Here is a 27868-nt window from a genome sequence, read left to right as displayed (position 1 = left end):
AGCTCAAAAGGATACAATTTTTAACAGTTATATAACATGCAAGTCGCTGTGACGAAGGCTTTAAAGATCCTTTGCAAGGCTTCCAGGCAAAATACGACCTATGGCAGAACCGGTGGCAAGGATATAGTTATGTTCAATAATGTAATTTCGAAGAATTTTACTGAATGTAAGCATATCTCAGAATAAATTTTATGCAGTCAATTTCATTACTTTCAGTCAGATCTTGTATATGTTTACAAACTTGACTGAGATCAATACATTTTCTGGTATATATGTATATAATCAAAAAATTACAAGTGTATAAAGTGTCTAATTTAGCTTACTTTGCTTATATATATCTATTTGAAAAAGTACATAAATGCTATTTTTTAATAAATGTGTGAATTTAGAAACTCATAATTTAATTATACGATCGGGATGATTGAACTTAACTGTTATGATTGGGTGACTATTATGTGTTCTTTTGTCCAGGTGTTCCAACTCACAATACTCAGAAGTATTTTATTAACTTTATTTCTTAAGCATTTGTAATTTTGCATTTGTTGTAAATCGATTATGTGACTTTTACTATGTTTTTCTCCTAATCTTATTCAGATTTTTTTAAAGGTTGAAACCGATGTATTTTGTTAAAAGGAGCAAATCTACTTTAAGTATTGAATTAGTTATACTTTTCACAGATTTGTATATAAATATAAAAACATGTTTCAGAGTAGTAATATATTGATTTGAAAATAAAGTTTTGTTTTAAAACAGGTAGTTTTTTTTAAAAAAAATACCAAACCTATACAAACTTGGTTTCAGAATCTGCGTTGTTCACTTATTTCCATTAAAACTTCGTAAATTTTACAATAACTTTAATAGTGTACAAGAAGTGTTACGAAGAATACAAAGTAAAACCAAATTTATCTGTAATAAAAATACCGATCTTGACCAGCGTTAATGTTATGTTTAGTTATCAAATATGTTTTGTTGAATACGATAACTGTGTGCAAACGTTTGATCTGATTCTTCACTAATTACACAGAAAGAAAAAAAGTATGAAAGAATTTAAATATTAAATTTTAACTTGGAACTACTATATAAAAATTGTTGTAAGCTATTCTTTTCCTTCTTTCTTAATGTTTTTTTTCTCATTTTATGTCAAAAAGAGAAAATGTAAATTCAAGATAGTTTTTGCCAAGCTATTAATTTCACAAATTTTCTAATGAACATCTATTGGCATTTAGCATAACTATTCCTCGTCTAAAGAGCGTAAGCGATAAACAGAATATTTTAAAAACAGAAGAAGTAAAACTAGAACCTAGAGTAAAAATATTATTTTAAATTTACAGCTGCAATGCTTATCAATTTATAGAAAAAAGTATTTTTAAAAATGCTATTATTGTTATTGCATGAGAACATTAAGACATGAAGCAGAGAAACGAATGATTCAGCGAATGATATTGATAGTATGCGAAAAGAGAGAAAAAAAAAAAGATGCCCACCACCAGCGTAGGCCAGAAGTTCTTACCCTCATCATGAAAAAGATGTGCTAGCAATGTAAAGATCTGTACAATGACAGGTTTCCTCAACTCAGCAGGTGGTATTACAGATTTATTGATAGATGTAAAATGTAAGTAATACGAGGTGAATAGGTAGAGAAGGGCGCATCCGTAGACCAAATTGCGGATCCTTATCTTATCTTTATCAATGAATGTAAGAACTTCCTTGCCTTTCCTTATACAAACCTCACATGGCGTGGCGTCTAATCAGGGATCTCTCACTAAGGGTAAGTACACTTTCTTTTCTAATAACGTACCAATTTTGAAAGAAGATGGTAATGAAACTGCAGAAATGATTTCTATTAGTATAATATACCATTTCAGTTTAGGTATAAAGGGTCCTGACTTAAAGAGTGTTATAATTAACCAACATGTGCTTTTATACCATTTTAGATTCTATTTTATATGTATTGAGTTACGGTATTGTTGAGGTACGATGTTCAATGTACGTACCATTTGTTCAGCCATATTTTGAAAACTGACAACCCAACAGATGTTCTTCAGAGCAATTTGGATTAATTATGAAACATGGGATGGATGTTATCGTATTGGAGGAAGAGGCTTGCTTGTTCTGCTGCATGTCACTTGTGCAGGTTTTTGTCGACAATGATGCTATACCTCTCTGAGACACACCATGCTTTCCTCGGCTATTGTGTGTGTTCAGCCGTGTCGCAGAGTAGTTATGCTTGAAAAGACGTCTATAACTATTTTGCGAGCCCTCACCGTTGCTACTAGCTAGCGCGTATGCCTTTTGTGTGCACCTAGTCCCGTGTTCGATATCCGCCGAGAAAGCACATTTTTTCTCAATCATTTTTTTTTTCATTAATCAGCTATCTCCTTTAGACCAAAAAGTATAGAAAGAGAAGTAAAAAAAAAAAAAAAAGTCTGCAACATAGCTGAACATACCATAATGCCGGAGGACAGCACCGTATATCTCAGAGATAGGTGATAACCATATAAGCTACCACTGGAAATCGAAATTACATCTTCCACGCCCAAGACGAGAACGCTAACCATTTAATTACGATGGAGCTCTATCCAGTCAATAAATTGCTATTGCAATTTGTAGAATTTCTAAAACATTAATACCAATTACTATATAATGGATCTTCAGCAAGGGATGATGGTATAGTGGCTATGAAAAACCATTTTTTTAAACTAGTCTAATGGGTTTTGTTGAGGAAAATTGAGCTTTTAAATTTGCACATATATTTAAAGCCATTTTCCTATTTAAAATGCCATTTAAGCATTCATGTTCTATTGTACACCTTGTCTCAAAAAGGTTGAGCGCATTCTTTATTGGTGTTTTGAGGCAAAAATTTTCAAAGTCCAGCTTCGGGTATCTTCGGGAAAAAGTAAGCCAGGTTCGAACCTCCAAGCCAGCCTTTGCAAAAGGGTAAAAGTTTGCAGATGTGTTTTTCTTCTTTTAAATATAATAAGACTTGTTACCAAGTGTTTAAAAAAGCAACATTGATTGAAATACTAAATGATACAATATTTCGAAACGTTTTTATTAATGTGAGCACATGCTTGTTTGTCATTTAGCTCTCTATACGTAATGGAACATTTAAATACGTTAAAGAATCTTTCCATATGTAAAAGAATGCTCAAAATTAAGAAATAGAACATAATTATCGCCTGAGTACTAAAATAAAAGTCAAAGTAGAACAGAAACTGCGTTTGTAATGGATATGAATGTCATAATTATCATGAGATCCGTTATACATCGCTAGAAGCTTAGTTCTAGAAGTCCTTGTGTTAGCTCATTGGTAAGCTGTCGGATTTCAAATCATATGGTTGAGAGTTCGATTCTCGTCTGGGCCAATACTTTTTTTTAAAATTATATTTTCCGCAATGCATGAAAAATTATATAAAATAATTACATTAAAATACATAAGTTGTTTATATATAACATAATAATTGCAGAACATAGTAAGTATTATGTTTAAAATATAACATCTGAGATAATTTTCACAGTAGGTCGGTATTATATATGAGAATGTTAAATACAAGTTAGGAAAATCGTTTAATAGCAATAAATAAGTTATGTAGTGTATTTATTTGCAGCTATTTGTCATACAGATTTAACTTCTCAATATTCTCATTACAGTATGTTATTTATATTCGTGAAATACAGTATATTCCTACGGATATAGAAAGTGTATAAACAGAGTATCCAAAGTCGTATCCTGCTTCAAGACACATAACTTTTCCCGATCCCCTTAACGTCACGGGAAGAAACACAAATTCTCTTTAGAACGGAATGTCGTTACTTAGAGTCTCATTCGAATACGTTGAATATGCTTTTGTGTATTCATCTCTCTCTCTCTCTCTCTCTTTCGCTTTGTTTATGTGTGTGTGTGTGTTGCGGAATATCCCAAGTTGAATACAACATTTGCAAAGTATATGAGCATCGTTGTCATCGAATACCAGAAATTGAAAGTCGTGTTTCTTCAGGTTGGGTTTGCGTGTTCATGTTAGTTCACTGGTAGAGTACGGACTTGCCACTGAAGAGGTCTTGAGTTCAAAGCCTACAGCTAATTATCATTCTTTTGTTAGTAGGATTGCACAGAAATCGAATACAAGAAGTGGTTTACTTCTAGAAATATTTTCAGAGGCGTTTAGGTAGCCCTGAAAAGGGCTTTTTTCGGGAGTTAAGGCGGGGACATTAATATTGTGTCCAAGACCCTTCTGAATTTATTACACGCTCCATTCTTCTGGGCATGGAATCTATTACATGGGTGACAAATCTATCTCCTTCCCCTACCTCCAGCCATGCTTCGGAAACAAGATGCCACAGGTCATCCTGAGTTCTTGGTGGATCTGCCTCAGGCCAACGTTCCCTTAGAGTACGCTTCACTTCTGCCCACATATTTTCCATGAGATTGAGGTCTGCTCCACGAGGCGGCCAGTCGATTAAATCAATCTCAGGGTGCCCTGCGAACCATTCATGAACCACACGGGAAGTATGTATTGGCGACTGGTATTGCTGGAACTGAATTACACCATCAGGCTGAAATACTCGTACAGATGGCACCATGATATTACTGATAATGTCTAAGTACTGAGCATTGTCCAGATGTCCTTCAATTCTATGAAGCTGTCCTGCTCCGCGACTGGAAATCCAACCCCAACATAAAATAGATACATGGCCACTGCGATTGCAAGCAGCCACATATCCATGGTCATATCGGGTACCTCTCGGACGATACACAAAACGGCGTCCCTCCTTTGATGTTGTGAATATGGATTCATCTGAGAAAACTACGTTTTCCCAATTGAGACCCACATTCGCCTGTGCAAACGCGAGACGGTAAATTTTGTGGTCGTCTGAGAGTTTTTCCTTCACGGCAGCAACACGGCCACGTAACCCAGCATGACGAAGCCTTCGCAGAGCTGTATGCTTATTACCAGGAAAGAGAGAAGCTTCCCTTAGCTGTCCAGACGTCCTTAGTGGGTCTAACCGGGCTTCGTTTACTAATCTCGCATCTTGGGCTTCGGTTGACACATGCGGACGACCAGGAGATCGTAAATTACCAGTCTGACCTGTAGCACCATATTTCCGAATCCATCGCCTTCCTGTAGAGGCCGGGACACCTACTCGCCTGCTAGCTGCAGTTGCAGAATAACCTTCCAACTCCCATAAAGTAATTACTGCTGTACGTCTATCCATAGTTACCAATGTTCTGAGCTGTGAGAAGGAAGCAATAGGTAAAAGCTAGTACCTGGCGTGTGATTGGTTACTTGCACGACACGCCTATTGTGGGGAACAGCGTTGCCAGATCTAGCATAATGATGCTAGATCTAGCATAATTTGCATGTCTCTAGCATCTAGCATCTTGCTTTTAGCATCCTGCCCAAATCTAGCACAATTTCAGCAAGTTATCAAAAAGCCGTAAAACCTGGAGATGAGAAAGAAGTTGGTCGTGGGAAGAAAAAGAACGGCAGAAATGTATCCTCTTCCATTGATTCATACACTCGGTAAACCATACAGGCAGTCTTATTTTCCGAAGTAAGTTCGGAACGGCTTTGGGCTTTTTTTTTGTGGCTCCACCCAGGGTTTTCTAATCCTTTAACTCCGAGGCATGGGCGGAGCTATGGGGGCCATTCTCCCCCCAACTTTTTGGCAACTTCACCATCTTTATTTCTGACTTCATGATCATATTTATTCCTGAAATGACAGCTCCGAGACCGACCAAAAATCTGCCCCCCCCCCCAGCAGACGATTCCCAACTCCGCTTATGCTGCGAAGTAATTTTCTTTCAAAATATGTAAACAAAAACTTTGCATTCATTTATACGATATATACGCCATTGAGTCTGACAACGACTGCAGTAATTTAGTTGAGTTAAAATTTTGGTGCGTGAAGTATTGAGTTCTATCCATGCATTCTTGCTCTCTGTGTATTTTAAGTTACGTTATCGTATCTCAACTTCCTTTCTTTAAAACTCCTGAATTAGTAATTATGAGGATCTAGCATAATTTGACCGAATCTAGCATAAGTTCGATCAGGTTTTGGAATAATTCCGAGCTGTGAGTTTGGCAACGCTGGTGGCGAACGACTTGATCAACGACTCGCGAAAGAAATCTGAAAATGGTGCGCCGTAATAATAACATTAAAAACAGTTTTTATAAAGAAATATTAATACATACGAAAAGCTGTTTAAAGAATGAATTGTTATACTGACTTTACACGTATAAAAACATATACCATATACCAAACAGATTGAGCGATATGATGATAGCTGTTTTGAGACGAACACTTTCGAAGTCCAACTTCGGGTATCTTCGGAAAACAGTAAACTAAAGCTGCTGGTTCGAACCTCCAAAGCCAACCTTAGTAATCGGGAAAAGATGTACAGATATGTTTTTCCTTCTGTTAAATATAATAAGACATGTTGAAATGGTATTAAGAGTAGAAAAAAGTAACATTGATTGAAATACTTAATGATACAATATTTCGAGACTATGTATTCACACTCTCGTTTCGTCATTGTGATTTCCATACGGAAAAGAGCATTTACGTATGAGCTCAGTTATATTTCAGAAGCAGATTCCGAAAAGCGGTCATGTTAGCTCAGTGGTACACCACCGAGTGTTTAAATCGTGAGTTCGATACCCGTTCAGGTGAGATTCTTTTATGATATTCTACTTTCCTCAATGCATGAAAATTATGTAAAATAGTTACATTACAATTCATCAGTTGTATATATATTTTCATACCATCCGTTGTATATATGAGTTGAATATATATATTCATATCATTTCACGACATAAGTAATTCTTATCTTTAAAATATAACATCTGAGGTATTCACAGAACGTCGGTGTGTTATGTGTGAATATTGAATACAAATTTAAAAAATCCTGTAATAGCAATAAATAAGTTATGTAATGTATTTATTTGCAGCTACTTTCATCGCAGATAACTTCTCAATATTCGCATTACAGCATTTAGGTCGAGCATATCGAAAATCGGATCGTGGTTCAAGACAAAAAAACTAGCTAGCCCCAAACTGTCATGTAAGATTTTCACGAATCGCAAAAGTAAAGTGAAGAGATTGAGAGCGGTAATTCCTTAATCGCTCTCTCTCAACTCTCTCTTATCTGCATTTATACATATAAAAGTGTATGTATGTATGTTCCATCATAACTCATGTGTGCCTAGAGCAGGGTTTCTCAACCTGGGAGTCGCGGCCCCTAGGGGATCGCGAAGATAGGCGGAAGAGATAAATATAGTTAGAATCTAATACCAGAAATTATTTTTAAATATTATTTTTAATTTTGTTCTGATAGGCATACTTTTATTTTTTATACACACTGTAAAGAACAATAAAAAATAAGTCTACTGAACATTTTCAAAGGGTGTAGAATTCGTGTTACTATTCGGTTCAAAGTCTCTTGTCGTCGCGAATTCTGTCGAGAAATTTGAAGCTTAAAATATACAAAACGATAATCATGCCTGTTGTTCTGTATGGTTGCGAAACATGGTCACTTACTCTGAGGGAAGAACATAGACTGAAAGTATTTGAGAACAAGATCCTTAGACGAATATTCGGACCCAAGAGGAACGGGAATGGGGAATGGCGGAAACTTCATAACGAGGAACTACATAATTTATACGGTTACCCAACATTGTTAGGGTCGTCAAGTCTAGGAGGCTTAGGTGGGCAGGTCATGTAGCTAGAATGGAAGAAAGTAGAAACGCTTTCAAAGTCTTGACAGGAAGACCAAACGGAAAACGACCATTAGGAAGACCTAGGCGCAGATGGGAGTAGAATATTAAGATGGATCTCGCTGAGATAAGAATACAAATTAGAAACTGGATCCAATTGGCTAAGGATAGAAGTCAGTGTAGAGCTTTTGTGAACGCGGCATTGAACCTCCGGGTTCCATAGGCCATAGAGTTAGTTAGTTAGTAGAGTTGTTTAAAAATGAATTTAAATCAAAGAGGTATGATATAAAACTAGTGAGAACTGTATATAGAAATACTAGAAAAATACACATGAAACAAAACCTGCACATTGAAATACAATTAAAATTAAAACCTAATGAGATACCTAAGCATGGTGTAATTTCACTAGTGCAGCAATGCCCGGTTCAATCTTCATGACGAACATTATCAAGCCATTTTCAACTGATAAGCGATTTCTTATCTTTGTTTTAATGTTTACCATAAAAAAAACACACTTTCGCACAAGTACGATATAGCAAATGGAATTATTACTTTTAAAGCAGCAATCACCAGACCAGGATATTCTTCTCTCCTCATCAGGCAGAACTTGTCCAAGTCTTCGTTACAGAAAACCAGTTGCAAAGACTTGTCGCATGATCATTCTATTATTTGGTCAAGAAGTTGTGGGCTTAGATCGGATACGTTAATGGCCTCTTCAATGAAGGAGTTTAACATCCATCTTGAACCAGCACCTTCGTCGTTGGGAATATAGATATTACAGTTACTGTATCCACTGTCAGTGCCGGACGCCTAAAAAAGGGGCCACATATTTCGGAGGAGGTGTGTTACTCATGTTAGGAAAGTGCATGTGCACATGTGTAAAATAGAAGGAAAACGTAATAAAATGTGCTCAAAATTAAGGAAAGGTAGGGTTTATTTTGAAAATGTTATTGAGCTTCGTGCCAACCATGGTGGCGCTTCGTAGCTAGTCTGTCGACGTCACTCATATATACGGTGACATCGTACTATACTCTCGCCCCGGGCAATGATTTTCCATGGCACTGTTCACTATAAACAAAAAAATGGATTCTACTATTATAGAAATAGGTATGTTAAAAATCCCACACAAGCTTATTATAAAACAAATTATAAAAGGGTCGCTGGCAAGAGCGTGTGATAAAAGGGGATCGTGATAGGAATTAGATTGAGAACCACTGGCGTAGAGTAATTTTAACCACATTTCTTATAGTTTCAAAAAGAGTGCTGTCGGGTTACCTATGGTGAATGGGAGGGGGATACATATAAAAGATTGCTAGAAAATGATCGATATTAGATTCATAGTTTTCGGGGTCGCTTAGATAAATAGTGAGACTTTCAATTTCGCTTAACTCCGATTAAGCTCTCATTAGTAGGGATGGGCACGAACGACTTTTCTTTGAAACTCGACTCGACTCGAAACAGACATCTTTGAGGTCTACTCTTGGACTCGGCGCGAAAAATATCTTCCAACTCGACTCGGATTAGAGTCAAGTCGAACCAAAACGACCCAAATCCTGTGTGTAGTCCTACCTAGACAATACATAGACAATAATTATTCTATCATCAATTATACTACTGTTACTACAAATAATAATAATAATAATAATAATAATAATAATAATAATAACTATTATTATTATTATTATTATTATTATTATTATTATTATTATTATTATGACAACACCGTGTACAAACATGAACGATAGATGGTTAATAAAGGAATACTAAAAGCTAGTTGACTGCCGACGTCGGTAGTCATGAAGTCTACAAGGCAAGGACATCATTCATTACCCTAAGCTGTAAGCGTCGGTGGACTACAGATGGTCAACTATTAACCTCTCGCCAGAAATTGGTGGCCCCGCAGCGACGATCCGTGATGGCCCAAGTTCAATTTTGAAAACTTTACTACCAGCGGCAGAGACGCGATGAAACGCCAACGAACCACAAAAATTACTCTCCCAAAATATGTTAAAATGCCTGTATGTGTGATTTGTTTATATTTAGGTGAATCAAAAAAACACAAAACAAATACGCCGGGGTGGACGCGAACTATCAATATTACGATTACTAGGCACGTGTTCTTCTGACTTCCCCACGGAAACGATCATAAAAAGCTTGGTTGTTGAAGGATAAATCATTGACGTCTTAATTTAGCCAATCAGACAAACCCCTACATCTCGAGTTCTAGGAGGTGATACCGTGAACCGTTTCAGATTTATTGCTTTCTGGTGGAGTACTATCCATGCGCAAAATTTGAGCATAATAGCCGACATGCATCTTCGGTGCCTCTTATCTTTAGTACAATTTTAACCAGAGATGGTGTGGGTCAATGAAAATTTGATCCACGACCCACCATGACCCACTATCACCCACCACCCAAATGACCCATTGGCCCACTCTGACCCATCAACCATCGTGATCCACTCTGACCCACCACCAACTATGAACCACTCTGAACCATTGCGACCAACTCCGACCCACCAAAACCCATCGACATCAACTCTGACCGATGACCCACGTCCTCCTCTCCATTGACTAAAGAGATTACACTTGTAATAAAACAAGACTGTGAAATTATCACTTATCGGAGTTTGAATTTCTACCGTCATTGGCTCAAGCACCTCTTTGTTACAATACTGGTGGGTCTGACCTTTACGATATATAATGGCAAAGTGTTTCTCATTTTCTGAATTAAAATGAATTTAAATTTATCATATGTAATTATTTCTTTGTTGCCTTACAGACACATTCAGTAGAAAATAGGGTGAAATTTAAAAGTTTCGAATCAAGGAAAAGTAGACCAACGTTAAAAAAAAAAAAAAAAAAAAAAAAAAAAATTGAAAATGCCCATGTAATTACGTTTAGAATACAAATTTTATGGCCATTTTCTCTAACTTTATGGCTTGATTGCCTTATGCTCGGAACGCTCCATATATTAAACACCAGCTTCAGCAATTATAAATAGAAAGCAGTGGGTATAAAATTCAAAAAGAACTTTAGTTTGCATTACTCAATTTTTTTTCTCAACTAATATCAATCGTTTTCGATTATTTTTACCAATCAACCCACTATTAATTTCCACTATATAGAAAAGGCACCCCCCGTCCCCCCGCTCATAAAAGACAATTTTAAAAAATGCCAGGGCATATTCTCTTTATTTTTAATAAAGAGTTGTATGCTGAATTTCAGCTCTCAGTTGAACGGCTTGTGAGATACTAAATTTTTCGCAAAAATTCGGACTTCTACTCCCCCTAAGGATATGTATTATAATGAAAGTGACACGCGTATGATAACTTCCCAGTTGGGATTGGAGCCTGATTATATACCAAACGTCAATTCATTTGACTTTGCAATTTGACCGTGATGATTACGCAGACATAGTTACTTTCAATTTTTTATGATACATATCCTTATTTCATATGTTACAGATGATTCAAAAATATTTTTTCAAGCAGTTAGCTCCTCTAGAATCTCACAGGCTGCATCCCAAAATCCAACTCCTACTATCCTATGACAATCCAAAAGTGACTGAACTTTTTTTATTAGGAACAAATGACAAAAGAAAAATGGAGATCTTGAAAGTAAAATGTAGAAAAGCTCGGTGCCGCCAATAACTACATATTTCTCCGCCCCTTCATTCCGAACTTAAAAATAAAACTTAATTCGAATATGGTTAATTACTGAATTTATTACAGTTAAATTCCACTCACTACATGCTATAGCTACAACTATGTAACAAAAAATAACAACTGTGAAACATGTTCTGAATTACTATTACATTTCTTACGCAATTATTAAACATATTAGAATAGTAAAAGAGGATTGTTCGTGAAATAGTATATTTGCCCATGATTTTTAACTTTTTCATACGGAAAAAATTAAAATATTATTCAAGTTTTAAAATTTGCACTCTGCAAATATGTTGCCCTCTAGGCAATGGGACTAATGTGGACTAATGGGAAATGCTACACTGTTAGCGGCGCTGAAAACTTACGATTCGATTCTAATATCGGTTGATTTCGATATCTTTATGTCGCTACGTAACCACCCTGGGTGCTAATGGGAGCTTAATTGGACTTGAATTGAAAGTAGAGCTATTCACCTAAGCGACCACGAAACTATGGATTCGATACTAATATCGACCCGTTTCTAGCATTTTTGATATGTATCCCGACAGTACTCTTTTTCCAGACTGTAAGAAATATAGTTAAAATTGCTCTAGATATATTAGAATTATGTTGAAACACACACATAAATCCACTTTTATATTCTGTATAAATAGAGAGTGAGCGAGCGAGCGAGCGAGAGAGGGCGACTCAAGGCATCACCACTTCCACATTGCAAAAGCATATATCAGGAATTGAATTGAAAATCTATGTAAAAACTTTCTGCTGTGGCATGCTTCATAAGCACAATTTCAGTCTGCTCACGTGACCATTGGGGTTCATGAATTTTTTTTGCGAGCGTTCCGACTTTGGATTCTCTGTTTATGCATCGAATAACTTTTCAAGAACATAAATGACATTCTGTATTATGAATGTTGAGAATTACTCTCTATATGACAAATAGCTGCAAATAAATACACTACATGATTTATTTATTGCTATTGAACGAGTTTCTTAACTTGTATTTACATCCTCATATATAATACCGACCTACTGTGAAAATTATCTCAGATGTTATATTTTAAACATAATAATTACTATGTTCTGCAATTATTATGTTATATATAAACAACTTATGTATTTTAATGTAATTATTTTATATAATTTTTCATGCATTGCGGAAAATGTAATTTTAAAAAAAGTATTGGCCCAGACGAGAATCGAACTCTCAACCATATGATTTGAAATCCGACAGCTTACCAATGAGCTAACACAAGGACTTCTAGAACTAAGCTTCTAGCAACGTATAACGGATCTCAAGATGATTATGACATTCATATTCATTACAAACGCAGTTTCTGTTCTACTTTGACTTTTATTTTAGTACTCAGGCGATAATTATGTTCTATTTCTTAATTTTGAGCATTCTTTTACATATGGAAAGATTCTTTAACGTATTTAAATGTTCCATTACGTATAGAGAGCTAAATGACAAACAAGCATGTGCTCACATTAATAAAAACGTTTCGAAATATTGTATCATTTAGTATTTCAATCAATGTTGCTTTTTTAAACACTTGGCAACAAGTCTTATTATATTTAAAAGAAGAAAAACACATCTGCAAACTTTTTCCCTTTTGCAAAGGCTGGCTTGGAGGTTCGAACCTGGCTTACTTTTTCCCGAAGATACCCGAAGCTGGACTTTGAAAATTTTTGCCTCAAAACACCAATAAAGAATGCGCTCAACCTTTTTGAGACAAGGTGTACATATGAAACTATAGAATTCCCTTGTAGGCCGTGGTGACTCACTTCTAACGCGGGTTCCTGGTTTGAACTCAGCTCCCATTAAGTGGGCTTTGTGGCGGACAAACACCGTGTGCATGGGTTTTTTTCGAGGTTCTCCCGTTTCTTTTCACTCTCGTCACGTCACCATTATCATTCATCTCATCATCATCTACCTTAGCTTCAGCGCATAATTGTGACACATTGGACTAGACTTTAAAAAAATCGCACAAGGGAATCAGTGAATTCCCATCCGCGTTTCGTGGAACACATTTTGCACCATTGACACAATTCGACCTCGAGAAAGCATGGGGAGGTACTAAATTTTTGCATAGATTTTGACCCTCCGTTTCCCCGTTAGAATACGCATTTCAGTAAGAGGAACATAATACACACCCTCTTTGAGGTACGTGGTAACTACATTCAAAAATTCACTTCAAACGGCTTAGCCGTTTTCTCGTGATCCAATCACAGAATCCTTTTCATTTTTGCATAGTAAATTTCAGCTTAACACCCAAAGCGAAATTGATCAAGCGCAAACAAAATTAGTTATGTATGATTCACAAAGCTATATTTTTTTCGATTATTTTCTGCTCAAGTTCTCTTGAATACATATTTTGACCCAACTCTGAAACTAGGAGTATATTGAGAAACACGATTGAAGAAGGTAATTATATTCACGCTATGCTTATTATTTCAATCCAAGATCTGGAGCATACTTTTGCAGGTAGGGTTTTCGTGTGATAAATAAATACAAATAAAAAAAAAAGCTGGGGAAGATTCCAACATCCCTAAATGTATTTTCTTTTCACATACTTCTGCACAATACTGACTCCATGGCCATAAACCCGTCATGTCTGAGGAATGACGAGCAGCACACTATCCGGGAAAGGGGGGAGGAAGTTGACTGGAACGTGTATGTTAGGTACTATACTGTGAATGAGTAAAACCAGGAAAAACTTCACTAAGGATGACTGGCCGAAAAAGTTGTTATACCTTTTCCCCCAGTGCCTCTACCGGAAATCGAACCCAAGGCCGCTTGCACCAAAGTGTCTGACAAAAAACTTATCACTATTTGACATGGATTATGGGTAACATGTATGACTTGCAACTAGCGATCCATGTTCAAATACCACAACGGGTTTGCCCTTTTTTTCCCCAAGGCAAAATATTGCAAAAGAAAGTGAATGCAAACAATGAACCACCTGGTTACCTGCCATACACGTAACCCTCACTTCACGATACAGTGGTATTTTTTTTTTTTTTGATGCACACTTGCTTTATGCGGTCTTGTCACATCATATCTTTACCGAGCTCTACCGCCGAAATAAAATCATATTATGTTTTAATCTTCATTTTATATTTATCATCACCCCCTCTCCCCACTAAGCACGGGCACGAGTTTTAGACCATCCAACACACCACTAGGAAAATAAAGAAGATAATCAATTTCGCCTCATTTTGAACTCAAAACATTTTTCTGGGTCAAAATTGAACTCTGGTGTCCGGCTTACCGTGGCAGTGAGTAACTACTTGGTTGTTCAGTCCTTGTGCTCACCAACCAGTCAGTTTCACACATTGGTTTTGTGAGAATCTATATGAAAAATGAGTCCGGTCTTGGAAAAAGACTGCTGCCATAAATTCAATACTAACCACAGATTATTGCTTAGTGCGATGATACACGTGTATATGCTAGTTATGGATAAATCCTTCATTAAGTATAATAACCATGAACTACTTTATATAATTAGTAATTTGAGGAAAAGGAAACAAATCTGAAAAACAAACATTTTATATTTAGAACTGAACATTCTAAACATTATTTACATTACTGCTATTATAAACAGGACCCAATTTCACATCTAAAACATAAGAAGGTAACATGAAATATGACTCAAATCACATGTTAACCAGTAATAGAACTAATTTTATAACAAAGACATACAGAGTGATTATTTCGCTACTAGACTCAAGTAATTACCATTATCTCCAAGACTATTCAGTACATTCTAAATATGCATACGTAACACACGCCTTGCAAGCATGTCGTTACTAGAGAAGATGCTGGTAATGTTTGTCACTACTGTCGAAGCACAGTTCAACGCAACACGTCATGTTTGGGGTTACGTCTTCTCTAGTCTTTTCGCGACATCTGCAATGGTTAGCTTTGATGTAACTTTCCGTCATTTTTATTCAAACATTCGACATGCTACTGCTTAAAGGAACCTATCGCTGTAGTTACGAACTATAAAATCACGCCTCTGTTGTGTACATCGTTGCCCTTTGCCAGCACCAACACAATATCAGGTCAGTGTTCATATTGTAAATACGGCAATGCGTAATACGGCGCCAGTTGTCTCAACGACATAAGGACTCTTTCCCCTTCCTTCCCAAGGACCTACATTTGTTTGATGCATGCTTCATAATTATACGCTTCGGACTTGAAATATTTGCATTTTTGGGGCTAGTACCGAAAGAATCTCCCCGTGTATTTACACCAAAATTTATACAGATAATAGACAATTGAACTCATAACTTAAATCTAGAATTTTTAATGTTTAGTTCAAAGGAATGTTTTATGACATATTCTATTAGTAGTAAATAAACAGTTACATTTTATACAATAATCGCCATTGCAGAATACAATAGTACATAGTATCTTCAACAAAATAAATTTTGCAAAGTAAAAAAAGAATATAAAATACATTTCCAACGAACTGAATCAAAGTTTATTCTGAATATAATTGTTATAGTACTTGATTTTTTGGTTTCACGAAAATAAGCCTTCGTACCCAATTAAATTTACTTTCGTATATATTTCAATACACGCTGGTGTCTTCCTCAATATGCACACATTGTTGCATGCACTCAACGATGCATGGGTATTGAGAAAGATACCAGCATGTGTTGGAATATAAATGGAAGCTACATGTAATGAAATACAAAGAGTGTCTTCACTTTTCAATATGTAACCTATAATATCCTTCATATTCTTAGTTTTATTATTATCTCTTAGTTGTTAGTTTGAATTATCCACAATAGTTTTTCTTTTCGTGTAAAAGTGAGAGAAACAATTTTCTACCGACACTTTTCTTGATACATGATTAAATTCACTTAATTAAAGTAACGAATAAAACAATCATCAGTAGTTACATCTTTCTTGCAAATTGAAACTGATACCAGAGAAATAAGAGAATACAGGGTGGCCCAAAAGTAGTTTTACACCCCTGCATTGATCAAGTATAACATTCTAGTCTATGGGTTTATTTGCTTCGGCTCTTCCGAGCTTAAGATGTAGATAAAATCACATTAAGAACAAATAATAAAGAAATTAAGTCTACCTGATGGATAAAAATAAGAAATGATACAGAATGCAATGAGCTGATTAGTATTTACTGAATACCTATTTTGGGCCATCCTGTATTTTTTTTTTTTTTATTAAAGAAAAAGCTTATTAACGATGCAATAGTTTCGGAAATATAGCAACCTCCCAGAATTTTTTTGATTGGAAAATAACTTCTGCAATGAAAGCCTCATTGTATTTAATAAGATGAATATCAACATTCTTTGTTTTTTCGAATTGTGGATCTGCAATGCACAACAGTCCTTCTCTCTTACCTGCAATATGCATCTGAAATTGAATCTGTGCTAGATATTTTGAAGCCGGACAGCCTGTATTGAGTATATATCTTTTTACAGATTTAGTGTTCTGGGTACACTTTATTTCCACAACACAATTATCGTCCACAGCATCAGGTGATGCACCAAAGAAAGGCAAATCTGGCCTCAAAACTAGTCCGCGCCTGGAAAATTTCCTACCAGTCAGTTCTTCGACCCTGTGAAGAACTGAAGATTCAAGTTTGCGCCCACGTACCATAGCTTGAGTTTCGACACTGCGAGAACCCAATATGGTTTCCACAAGACTACCGTCAGTAGTCTGACAGCGACTAGCTTCATAAATTCTTGAAGCAGTAATCCTTCCAAAGCGAAGTTTATGCCATAGCTCGGACTCACTTTGAGATGACGTCAGTTCTGAAGCTTCAATACAAGCGAAATCCTTCATCATACTGCTGCAGAACTCTTGAAACTCATCAAGAGTATTCTTTCCAGTGAAAGAAAACCAGCAACATAAGTTATGCAGCGATAGTTCATCTATTGGTGTAACTGGAGTAGAATGACTAATTAACAAGTTCTGTCGCCCTCTTCTTTTACCTTCTTCAATCACTGCTGACAAAAAGTCTGTTCTAGGGGGAACGAATGGTACATTAACGTCTGAAGAAACCAATGCACTACTACAAACAAATTTTCTTGCCCCACCAACACATGACAGAACAGACTTTTTCCAGTAGCATGTAGAGGACGTGCTTGCTGGCTCTTCACTCCGTCTATGTATCCACATTAAAAATGCTACAGCGTGTTTACAGCCGCCTGCAAAAAATAAGTAAATAATAAGACTTTTCTTTAAAAAGAAATAAGTATAAAAGATTATATTGCATATTAACATATTTACGACACATTGATATAACATTATTTGTATTTATCTTACTTTACAACATTCTTATCTTTTAGCACCAGCAGCTACGAACACGGTAATGCACTACTGTCATTACGATTAAGTAAATTTAAATGCAGTGTATCAGCTGAAAATACACCAATAAGAGATGTAAGTATCTGGCAATTAACAATGAAAGAGTTGCGCGGTTTAATTTTTTGCACAAGTTTTATCTTCAGCACACGGAAGATCGCAAACAATATTAGTGCAGCGCATGCTGTTGATGATGATTTAAAAGTGTTGGAAATTGCGTCGTTTACTGTGCGTCAAAAAATTGAGTGTTGTTTGCGGTTTGCTGAACTCAAGTTGCTTGTGATCGTACAGGGAAATTTAGGCAACAGAACCACAAGACCATCGTTACATTGTTCGGTGACCTAAAAGAATTGCTGGAAACTTTCAGTGTTGAGGAAGAAAGGCAGTGACAAGAAACTGATTGATGAAGAGAAAGTTAAAGCAGTTCGGGAAGCTTTTCAGCAAAACTCACGCGAACCAGTCAGGAATATGAGTAAACAATTTCGGATCCCACGATGATGTACCATTGATACATATGCTAACTACACAGATCCCTGCCGTATTACTCCCGTAATATCAGATTTCCTGGATAACCATTCCCTAAAGAGAGGCCCTATTGTATGACCCCAGAGGCTAGCCCGATTTTTTAAGCGTACGTTGTATACCATACACCAGTGTTAGGGTTAGATGACTTATTACAAGAAATACTGCTGCCTGCAAGTCTGTAATACTTTAGAAAGATTCAACACTTCCTTGACGTTTGCCGAGCAACCAAAGCAACTCACGTGAAAATCTGAACTTATTGTATTATCGTTAGATTGTCGAACATAAAGCAATTGATTTTCATAGCAATTCGTAAATATTCTATACTCATTTCACAGATACAAATTCCATTCTAACATACGCAACCTTAGAGCGGGAGACCCGAGTCAATGGAAGTTCATGTGGTTCGGTTTCCATGTTAAGCTGGTCCACGTCTCATATAGCTTTGATGCTGAAAGGTTGGTTTAATTGATAAACTCTGGTCAATTAAACCAACTAACCAAATTCAAAGTGCATCCGCGACTATTACATTTCTACAGCGTAAATATATTCTTTAAGGTCATAAACTTTAACTAACCTGCTGCAGCTGCACAATCTTCACATTTGGCCACTTCTACCTTTTCTTCTTTTTCATTTATAATTACACAAACGGTGTAATTTTTATTTTTAACCTTGTGTTCTGGCGTTACGCGGCCTTTAATAATGCAGCGATCATTTTCTCTCTTAAGCTGGACGTATCCTACAGCTTCATCTCCATATGAGGTCCTTGCTGATCTGAAACATTAAGAAAATAATTTATTAAGAATCATATCTCGCAAACGGCGCGAGATATTCAAAAAATAATTTATAAACTCTCCACTTTATGATACCCTTTTGTCGATTTTCATTACGATACATTCATATATCAAATCTAACATACCTCCGACAATTCTAACTCCAACCGGAAGTAGGCTTAATTCTTGCAAACGATGCGAGATTTTGAAAAAAATATCGAAAATTATCTCCTAATTATGATACCCATTGCCAATTTTTATCAACATGTCTTTCACTTGTGTCTGTAAAGGGACATGTACAGATGTTTAGAGGAATGATAAGGAGAGTCATGGTCATATGAGAATGATGCGCTGTGTAAAGAGTGCAGGGTCAACTAGTAATTTATTATTTTATTAACAAAATGAATCGAATAATCTCGTATGCACATATTAATATTATTCGTTATGCAAGAATTTTAAGTGCATCTCTAATTACGCAACCATACATGAATTTATGGGTTACTTATTTCTTCACAAAATATACTAGTAGTATTGCATAAATTGTTTCTGACAGGAAACGTTGCATTTATGGATACAAATTCGCTGTAGGAGACCTTAACCATTATGGATATAAATACATATGAACATGCATCATAAAATCGATATTGATATAAACATAAACAACCTGTGCTAAGTGGCCGCTTAAAAGCACGAAATATATCTAACCCGTGTAAAGGTAGGGCGACGCTAGTGGATTGCCATGGATGCGTCCGTAGAAAGCAGGTGCGTCAGCGACGGTGGACATACACGAGTGCGCGAATATAGCGGAAACACACTATATATATATATACACCCTCCATTCCGAAAGAAACCGAACTTTTGAAAACAAATAGTACCACTAGTGCCATATGTTGTAATATTTTACCGGTAGATGGCGTAGTCGCTCATTGACAACTGGTATAAATGTCATGACATTTGGATGCACGGCAACAAAGTTATTGCGTTTCAACTGTCAGTGTGTTGTGTACATCGGTCGGAAAATGAGTTTCAAACAACGAGCTGCAATTGAGTTTTGTGTTAAACTGGGTAAAACTTTTAGTGAAACGCACCAAATGCTACAAAATGCATATGGTGATGAGTGTCTATCCCGTACGCAAGTTTACGAGTGGTTCAGGCGATTCAAATCGGGTAGAGAGACGCTGGATGATGACGAAAGATCAGGCCGTCCCAGAACCGGATTATCGGAAGAAAACATCGAAAAAGTGCGTGAATTCTAGTGCTGTTGAATTTTTGTGACATTTGCGGTTTTCGGTTTTTGAGAAAACCGATTTTCTGAAAACCGAAAACCGCAAATGCGGTTTTCAAAACCGAAACCGCAAATGCGGTTTTCAAAACCGAAACCGCAAATGCGGTTTTCAAAACCGAAACCGCAAGTGCGGTTTTCAAAACCGAAACCGCAGATGCGGTTTTCAAAACCGAAACCGCAAATGCGGTTTTCGAAACCAAAACCGCAAATGCGGTTTTCCAAACTGAAACCGAAAAAGCTCTTTTCGAAAGCGAAAGCCGCCCGAAACCGTGTTTGCGGTTTTATAAGGGATTGTCCTTTTCAAAGTAGAAACAATGTTTGCTGTTTTTAATTACACCTTTTAACAATTGTGAAAGCATCTATCGATCGAGACAAATGTATTGATTTATATGTGTGTTTTAACTTTTTTTATTTGCTCCAAGACTATTATGGTAATATGTGCAGCACAGTGCGAAAGGGATAATTCGATGGTTGTACAAGTCACAGCTAAATTAGGGTGACAAATACTGACGTTCGATCCTTAGCTTTTTTTTTTTTTTTAGTTATTTCTTTGACGACTATTCAATGTACTTTTCGGCTGCAGGGAAAGTCCACCAGGAACACGAATCTGAAGGAATTTTGACATTTCGAATGTCGGAACTCGAGATATTCGAACATAAATTGACCATGGAAGCAAACTGGACCCCACCTGATTTTTATATATTTTGTAAAGTAGACCACAAGGAACACGTATCTGAAGGAATTTTGACATTCCGAATTTCGGAACTCGAGATATTCGAACATCAAGTGAAAACGGAAGCAAACTAGACCCCAACTGATTTTTATATATTTTGTAAACTAAACCACGAGAAACACGAATCTGAAGGAATTTTGACATTCCGAATTTCGGAACTCGAGATATTCGAACATAAAGTAACCAGGAAGCAAAAAGGACACTATTTGATTTTTATATATTTTGTAAACTGGACCAAAATTAGCAATTATCTGAACGAATTTTGACATTCCGATTTCCCGATCTCGAGATACTAGAACTTATACAGTAGTTTTATGTAATATGTATAAAAGTAACGAAGAAAGTTCTGTCGCTTTTTGACCTATCACTTAGAGCATAGATATGTCACCAAAGACGTACCTGGAAGATCAAAAATAGTACCCATCAGTATCAATGACCTTCTGCCAACGTTCGGGATGGGCATGGATTCCTTCGCGGTAGAACTTGGTTTGCCGTGAAGCGAAGAAGGTACCAAGTGCATTTAGCACCTCTACTACGGAGTTGAACTGGAGTCCTCTAAAGTGAGTGTCCAAGGAAAGGAACAGGTGATAACCGGACGGTATAATGTCCGGACAGTATGGCGGATGCAATAGTGTTTCCCATTCAAGGTGTAGGATGGTGTTCCGGCTCATTCTAGCTATGTGGGGCATAGCGTTGTCCCGTAATGGGGGAACCCCTTAGCGATTGAGAAGTGTTGGCTCCAGGGTATTGAGTTTTTCTTGAACACGGCTCAACTGCTGACAGTAGACAGTTGCATTGATGTTCTTCTCTGAACGCCCGGTAGCAGTTCCCGATGCACGATGTCGTGAGCAGTCCACCAAACACACAGGAGGACTTTCTGGCCCGGAAACAAATCATCTGGGACACATAGACCCAACTTGTAGTGCTTCCCAAATTGATGGAGGTGCTGGCGAATGGTTTCTCGACTAACATTGAATGTTAGCATCAGTTCCTCACATGTCTGTTCGGCTCAATTGCTACCTGAAGATCCTCATTTTGTACATGTGTTGGTCTTCCGGCACGTGTGGTGCGTCTTTCGTGAGTGTTTCGTCACCGTTCTTAAACTTGCTAAACCACCCTTGCACTGTCTGCGTAATCACGACACCCTCACCAAAGGCCTGAGGTATCTTCCGCCCCGCTACAGTGGCGTTTGATCCAAGTTGGAACTCGTACAGCATACACGCCCCTATGACGCTCTGTGGAGGTTCCATATTCACTCCGTCCTTACATACGTTTACGTTGTAACTGAACTTCCACAACCAGGTAGAATGTCGGATATACCCACACCAACAACTGACCTTCGCCTTATCTCCATTCGCATTAAACTCACGGTATGAGGGTCAATTTTACACAGAATTCCACAAAAAGCAACAGAACTTTCTTAGTTACCTTTATATATCTCTCAGGACATAATATGTTTCGTATAGAGAATATTGTGTTTTTTTCATATAGCGTCTATATTAAACTTTAAGCTTTAATATCTCGAGTTCCGGAGGTCGGAATGTCAAAACGCCTTCAGATTCGTATTCCTCGTGATCTAGTTTACAAAATATATAAAAATCAGGGGAGGTCCAATTTGCTTCCTTGCATCCTACTTTTCAAACGAAACAGTTTTCCAGATTGTACATTTTGCTTCAAACTGAGTTCTGCCCTGGCTAAGAAACGTAAATTCGCTTCTATAAGAGTCTTTAAAGTTACACTTGAAATTGTCGTTCGGCATTCTTGTAGCTTGTGAAGGTATGAATAATTCAAGTATGTTTGTTACAACATCTACAAACGAATATTCATTCGTATAGAACCTCCAATACATTACATAGAAGACACATGAACTATACAAAGAAAACCATTGTGCATTAGAGCAGATCTCTTATTAGCAAATGATTCTGCACACGCGCACTGCTCAGATAGACCAGAGCTTGAGCCTGAGCGCGAGTCCAAATTTAACTCAATCGCGATTGAGATTGTCAAAGGTGTAGCGGTTTACGGGAAATATATCATACCAACACTTTATCAACTAAGTTTTCTTAGATTTTTCTCCAATCCCAAAAAGCGGGTGGTTTTTCGTGATTAAGATATGTTTAAGCGGGGGACGAATATATAACCTGAAAATCGGGTGGTACCCGCTAAAATAGGGTAATAAGCCAACACTCAATAGAAATAAGGTATATCCCTATTTAAGATCAATACACATGCAACTCATGAAATTCAATTTGAAATATCATCCACTTAAACTGACATCTTTTATATTATTATTACTCTCTCCCCATATTTTTAAAAATAGTACTGCCACTCTTTCTTTTGTTAACAAAAAGGCACCACCTCCCTTTCTTAATATAAAGAAAGAGAAAAGAAAGAAAGAAAATCTCTATCGCAATACACAATTTTATTGTTGATTTGTTGCCACTCCGATAAATGTGAATGTTGTGGTTTTGCATGTGTCGACTGGCTTCTTATCGCAAGTCCCAGACACCTGCAATAGTTTATACTAGACGGAAACACCGATCATATTTTATTCTGTATCTTTTTACTTCCCAATAACGATAGCCGTGCCTCTTTGAGAAATTGCAGCTTATTATTTTTTTTTTTTTATTCTGCCAATTGTAAAAGTATAGAATTTCCCTACACTTTAGGACATTTTAAGAAAAAAAAAAGCTTCTTTTCCTTCTACAAATTTTGATCATTTTTCCCTAAGCCGCCGAGGGAAATTTCCCTCCATCTGGCAACTGAGAGCCGGTGTGGGGAAAGATTCTTTGCTGTTTTCTCGTCGTTACTTAATATTAGTGCTGTAGAATTTTTGTGACATTTGCGGTTTTCAAAACCGAAACCGCAAAAGCGGTTTTCAAAACCGAAACCGCAAATGCGGTTTTCAAAACCGAAACCGCAAAAGCGGTTTTCAAAACCGAAACCGCAAAAGCGGTTTTCAAAACCGACATTTCGGTTTTATGAAATTTCACTTTTTTCAAAAACCGGTTTTCGGTTTTTTTCAAAAACCGATTTCGACAGCACTAGTGAATTCATCAAACATAACAAAAAATCGTCGGTGAAAGTTATTGAAATGGAATTAGGCATTCCTCAAACAACCGCATAACGCATTTTGACCGAAGTTTTGGGCCTTAAGAAGGTTAATTCGCGGTTTGTACCACACAAACTCACCGAAGACCAAAAAGTTGATCGAATTGCGCATTGCAAAGACATCGTTAAAAGTGCTCGGCAGGATCGAAACTTCTTGAAATCGATTGTAACTGGTGACGAGACGTGGTGTTTTGAATATGAGCCCGAAACAAAGCGGCAAAGTGCTGAATGGAGAGCGCCGGATGAAGGAACACTCAAAAAAAGTCGCTTGGTGAAGTGAAAAGTTAAGGTGATGCTGATTTGTTTTTACGATTCAAAAGGAATTATCCACAAAGAATTTGTTCCGCCCAGCCAGACAGTCACTGGAGAGTTTTACTTGGGCGTCATGAAGCGTTTGCTGGCAAGAATTCGTCATATTCGGCCCGAATATCGCGAAATCGGCAGTTGTACTCTTTTGGACGATAATGCACCATCACATCGTTCGCGACTTGTAACTGAATTTTTGGTCAACAATCACATTATTCGGTTGCATCATCCGCCCTATTCACCAGATCTCGCTCCGTGCGATTTCTATCTGTTCCCGAAACTGCATTTGGCGATGAAAGGAAAGTGGCACGCATCGATTGATGCCATTGAGAAGGCGACGACCGCCGTCCTAAAGACCATTCCAATAAAGGACATGGAGAAGTCGTTTGACAACTTGTTGGAGCGTGCAAATATGTGTATCGATGCAGAAGGGGAATACATTGATTAATAATAATGATTTGTTCCAAAATGTACATTGCTTTTTTTGTTTTTTTTTAAAAAGTTCGGTTTCTTTTGGAATGGAGGGTGTATATCATGTTACTAAATGCCGTACCTGTAGGCCAGCTTCATCGTTATTAATCGTGATTTAATACACTGCATTGACATACGAATTTAGTTCACCACAGTTTCCTTACAGAGAACTACGTGTTTGAAAGCATTCCGATTACTTAAAAAAAAAGGGGGGGTGTAACAGGTAATATCCTCATATAGTTTGATTAATTATATGACCCTATTAAATTTTACAAATCTACTGTGCCTTAAAACAACACCGGACCTAATCTTGCTTCAGTATGAAGAAACACGCGACAAAGTAAGTTGTTATTGTAACCGACCTCGTTTACGGATCCATATATCGGTAATATTTGCAGAATAATATATAATTAAACAAAAAGTAGGATGGCATTTAGTATCTTCCCCCAAATCTACACATAAGGTGTTTTATGCCATATACGGTTTAGTGGTATCCTCGTTATGTATACCCACCGTCGCTGATACGTCTGCTCTGAGCCAGTTAGGCGGCATTCATGCTTTTTAGTGGCCTCCTAGCACAATTGGTTAATACCTTTTGTACAATAGCTCTTATCGCGTACATACATTTAAGTCCTCCTAAAATGAATCTACACACAAATGCCAGTCCACACCTTCATCAACTGGTACAAGTATACTGAGCCGGTACTTCAGCCACAGTCACTACCACGTGATTTGGGGGAGAAACAAAATAATACCCGAAAAAGTATTGCAATTTTACCCCTAATATCACTTATAATGTTGAGAAACGTAGTATAAAGTGTACGCTTCTAAGCACGTAATAGGCTATAAGCAAGACACGATGAAATGAATTTGTTTCCATGAATGTGTTAAGTCACGATCCGAACGACTAACATGAGGAACACAGTGTATCCTATCCTACGCGTATATTGACTGTAGTTGACACAGCTGCTCATCAGCTTTCCCCTACTCTGACTCGGTTAAACAGTTCTTGCCTTTACTGGCCACCTAGAATAGATTGATTAGTATTTTTGTACGGCATTTAGTATCTCTTCCAACTAGTTTCATGGCTCGAAAACCGAGTACCTTGCTTCTGTCTAGATTGTGATAAAGGTGGAAAACTACGAGCCCTGCGTGGCTTCTAACCCGTTCGCTCGCTCAGCTATATTTTGTGAAATAAGTAAAAGTGGAGATTCTATATGTGCAAAATTGGGGGAGAAACTAAGTATCAGCCGTATTTTTTTCACTATATTTTTTATGGTATATATCGGATGCTGTATTTATATCCGTAACGATGGAGGGTAATTGTTTAGTAATGGGGCCCAACACTAACGAAGACAGAAAACAACGTGCCCTGAGGGGCTGTAACCCGCCTTCACTCGCTAACGCTTGCTTGGCAATACTGTCTGAATTAAATGTTATTAACCTAACCTAACCGAATGTGAATTGAATATCGCAAAAAAAAAAAAAAAAAAAAAGTTTAAAAATCTGGCCCCTCAAAGCAAACCATTAGCCCGATAGAGTTCTCCCAATGTAAATCTGACCCGGAATGCAACTTAATGGGGCGTTTACACTTGGTCGATTTAGTCGCACAACTAAATCGACTCGCTGCATTTGCCACTAAATCGAAGCAACTAGGCCGAATCAGATCGATGGATGTGTTCAATTATTTCAACCACAGAAAATAGAACGTCTTTTAATTCAGTTGCCAGTCGATTAGTCGCTTTCGATCAACAAGCGATTAAGTTGAATTCCCGTTTACACGGTCGATTAAGTTGAAAGTGACGTCAATTCAACTGAATCGAACGCAAATCGACTAAGTGTAAACGCCCCATAACCAGAAGAAAAAATTCATAACATAGAAGAACTGCATTTACTAATGAAATGAGTTATTTACATGAATTCATGTACGGATTCGTAAATTTGGATAACATGATAAATTAATGTCGTGTTGTTATTACTTATAGTTCTTATATAGCAACTTTTTTTTTTTTCATTCGGCTCATTAAACAGCACAGAATTATACACGATTTTACTTTATATTTGTAGTTTAACAAGGTTGTTTACGTCCATTCCAATATGCTTCTATCGTAAAAAATCATTTTTCCAAGTTTTCCAAATAGCTTCTCGCTTTTTAACATCTTAGTATTGTGTTACATTTGCTATGTAGATATCGTTTAAACATTAAATTACAACATATGGTTTAAAATGTAATCATTACTGAAAAATAACACTAAAAATAAGTTTCAACTTACCGCGCTGTTTTCACGCCTCTTATTTCAGCTGCACTGTAGTCTTCATTATTAGCAAAAAATGAAGCAATCATAAATGAATCGACATATGGAAGGTTGTTGGGGTTGGCTTTAATAAATCCTAAATCAGTCATTTTCCTTTTCTATGCGTCTTCAAACAAAATATTTGTTATGTATCAACCCATTAACATACCGTAGCAGACATGCAAAGGAAGTGTTTACGAAATGATGACGTAAACCAATCAGAAAACGTTTCCATTGCTGTGACGTCAGTAGCGATTTTGAGTGCTGTTTAAAGTGATTTTATTCCGTAACTAGAAAGTAATTTGCTGAGATATTTAGCATAGACAATATTCAAAGCTAGTTCTACATAAATAAAGCAATAAACATACGTTGTTGGTTAAAAAGGAAATGTCCATTTATCTGATCCAAAATGGTTACCGTCCAATATACAGGGTTAAAGGAGCACTCTGATTAGCCAAATTAAAAAGAACTCAGCAATTAATCCCTCTACAAGCGAAGTTTTCTTGATCGGCTCCGTGGCGAAGTCGGAAGAACACGCCCCTTAGTAATCATAATGTTGGTGGTTCGCACCCACGCCGGGTACTTTTTTTTAAAGTGTTGTTTAGACTCACTTTAATGTAAACAAATCACGCATATAGGCGATTTAA

General features: G+C 36.9%; 1 protein-coding gene across 1 annotated transcript; it reads right to left on the bottom strand.

Moving 5' to 3' along the window:
* Positions 1 to 14958: 14958 nt before the first annotated feature.
* LOC145671958 (uncharacterized) lies at positions 14959 to 27386 on the bottom strand. The gene is made up of 3 exons (XM_081741152.1): positions 27201 to 27386; positions 18826 to 19022; positions 14959 to 17569 (listed from the first exon to the last, which is right to left on the bottom strand). The coding sequence occupies exons 1-3, from the start codon at positions 27329 to 27331 to the stop codon at positions 16596 to 16598; spliced, it is 1302 nt and encodes a 433-aa protein (XP_081597278.1). The 5' UTR covers positions 27332 to 27386; the 3' UTR covers positions 14959 to 16595.
* Positions 27387 to 27868: the final 482 nt, after the last annotated feature.

This window comes from Thermobia domestica, chromosome 15 (assembly GCF_964235325.1).
Source record: "Thermobia domestica chromosome 15, izTheDome1.hap1.1, whole genome shotgun sequence".
Classification (NCBI taxonomy): domain Eukaryota; kingdom Metazoa; phylum Arthropoda; class Insecta; order Zygentoma; family Lepismatidae; genus Thermobia; species Thermobia domestica.
This window is presented reverse-complemented; position numbering and strand designations above follow the sequence as displayed.

Coding starts and splice junctions, on each gene's coding strand:
- LOC145671958 (XM_081741152.1), bottom strand. CDS start 27,331: ATGACTGATTTAGGATTTATTAAAGCCAACCCCAACAACCTTCCATAT. Junction 19,023..27,200: donor AGAGGCGTGAAAACAGCGCG/GTAAGTTGAAAC, acceptor TTAATGTTTCAG/ATCAGCAAGGACCTCATATG. Junction 17,570..18,825: donor AGATTGTGCAGCTGCAGCAG/GTTAGTTAAAGT, acceptor TATTTTTTGCAG/GCGGCTGTAAACACGCTGTA.